We start from the raw sequence: 2,203 nt of genomic DNA on the forward strand, positions 1-2,203 counted from the left end.
GGATTGTTGAAGTGCCAAGTGTGTATAGTTGAGAAGCTCTCTAGGACTCCTGTGAGAAAATAATGGCACTTATGAGGAAAGACCAGGGCACAATGACCCACTGTGGAATGGACATACTTAAGCAAATTCAGGTGACTGATAACTTCAAGCGAGTGTAATACACCAAACCTCCTTAAAACAATAGACAAATGTGCTTTAGACACCCCATAGAAGTCTACATAGGCTAAACAGAAAGGAAGTACTTACAGAAAAACACTACATATACATCATACATAGACATTGGAAAGTTTATTTGATAGTTGTTAACAACATGCATCATTTTAACTCTTTTTCTGTACTAGGTATCCTTCTTTAGTCCCACACAGCATGCCTACAGTCCTTGCTTGGTGTTATAGTCTACAGACTCTTTACCCATCCTACTGTACTAACACACTGGCCAATTATTATGCTTATAACTCATCTCTTTCCCTCAGGAAGGGAAAATATAGAAGCCCATCTTTAGATATATGTTTAACTCATTTATCCTTACATTTCCCTCTGAAGGAACATATAGAAATGATTAATGTGGATAGTCTACTTCATAGGAAACATATAGCATACAATAAACTTAAGAAAAGGTATTGCATAATTTTTTCGATATCCTATGTAAAGCATATTTTACATCTTTGTTCCTCAAGCTATAGATCAAGGGATTCAGCATGGGGATAATGAGAGTGTAAAATATCGATGCCACTTTATCAGTGTCAAAGGAATGACTGGACTCGGGTTGCACGTACATAAATAACAAAGTCCCATAGAACACTGTGGCCACTGTCAGGTGGGACCCACAGGTGGAAAAAGCCTTGTGCCTACCCTCAGCTGAGTTCATCCTGATGATGGCTACCAGGATCAGCAGGTAAGATACAAGAACTATCAAAAGAGATGAAATCAAATCCAAAACTGAGAAAATCAAAATCATCAATTCAATTTCATGTGTATTTGAGCAAAGCAAAGTTAACAAGGAGACACAGTCACAGTAGAAATGACTGATGACATTGTGACCACAGAAGGATAAACTAAAAATATTTATGGTGACTGTGAGAGACACAAATGTGCTGTAGAGGTAGGGGACAGCCACCAGCACGTAACACACCCTTTGGGACATGATGACAGGGTAGAGCAGAGGGTTATAGATGGCCACATAGCGGTCATAGGACATTGCCGACAGAATGAACAGCTCACTAATGATGAACATAATGTAGAAAGCTCCTTGTATGGCACACAAATAATAAGAAATTGTGTTTTCTTCCACAATAAAACTTACTAACATTTTAGGTCCTACAGTTGTTGAATAACCAAGATCAATAAAAGCCAGGTGTTTGAGGAAGAAGTACATGGGTGTTTGGAGCCTGGAGTCCACCTCGGTGAGGATGATCATGCCCAGGTTGCCCACCACTGAGATCAAATAGATGATGAGGAACAACCCAAATAATGGAAACTGCAGGTCAGGACGGTGTGTGATTCCCATGAGAATAAATTCATTCAGCACCGTCAGATTGTGTTTTTCCATCCAGGTTTATTGGAAAACCTATTCTGAATAGATAATCAGCATAGTAAGTAGCTTTCATGTTATATCATCTTGTAGTGGGTTTTTTGTTGTTGTTTTTCTTTGTTTTTTTGTTTGTTTAGTTTTGATTTTTTTTGTTTTTATCTGGTAGTGTTTTATCCTGAATACAAATAAAATAGCAGTGTCAGAAGTCTATGAGTGAGCTGTAAGAAAGCAACAGAAAAATACAGCCTTGTGTAACATTAAATTATAAGCATGTTTCTAGAAAATCCACATTAAATTTACCTCACATAAAACATTGCTGATAAGATTGGGAGCTTCTGAGAAACTATCCTATAACCCAGTGCACATGCTCTTTTGTCAGAAATCCTGAACTACTGTTAGGAAAAACAGTTTTAAATGAACAGAAAAAGAAACGATGTAAATGTTGAAGTGCAATGGTGAAAGGGTAAAGAAAAAGGTAACATTGTTGGAGAAAGAAAATAAGTAACATTGCTAGTGCTGATTTTGTGTGTGATAAGGAAAGAGAAAAGGACTTTCTCTCACTAGTTTGAGACAACTAGGGAAAGCAGCAAATTGCATTTTTGGTAGTTTATTTTCTATTTTGATGATCAGATCATCATTTTTTTATTCATTTTTTTAAAGTTACACTATTTA

The 2,203-nt window shown here is 36.8% G+C and overlaps 1 protein-coding gene across 1 annotated transcript; it reads right to left on the reverse strand.

Annotated features, from left to right (window-relative positions):
- Positions 1 to 607: 607 nt before the first annotated feature.
- Positions 608 to 1,549, reverse strand: LOC123949185 (olfactory receptor 8K3-like). The gene has a single exon (XM_046016537.1). The coding sequence runs from the start codon at positions 1,547 to 1,549 to the stop codon at positions 608 to 610; it is 942 nt and encodes a 313-aa protein (XP_045872493.1).
- Between the last annotated feature and the right edge of the window lie 654 nt (positions 1,550 to 2,203).

The sequence above is a fragment of the Meles meles genome, chromosome 8 (assembly GCF_922984935.1).
Source record: "Meles meles chromosome 8, mMelMel3.1 paternal haplotype, whole genome shotgun sequence".
NCBI lineage: Eukaryota > Metazoa > Chordata > Mammalia > Carnivora > Mustelidae > Meles > Meles meles.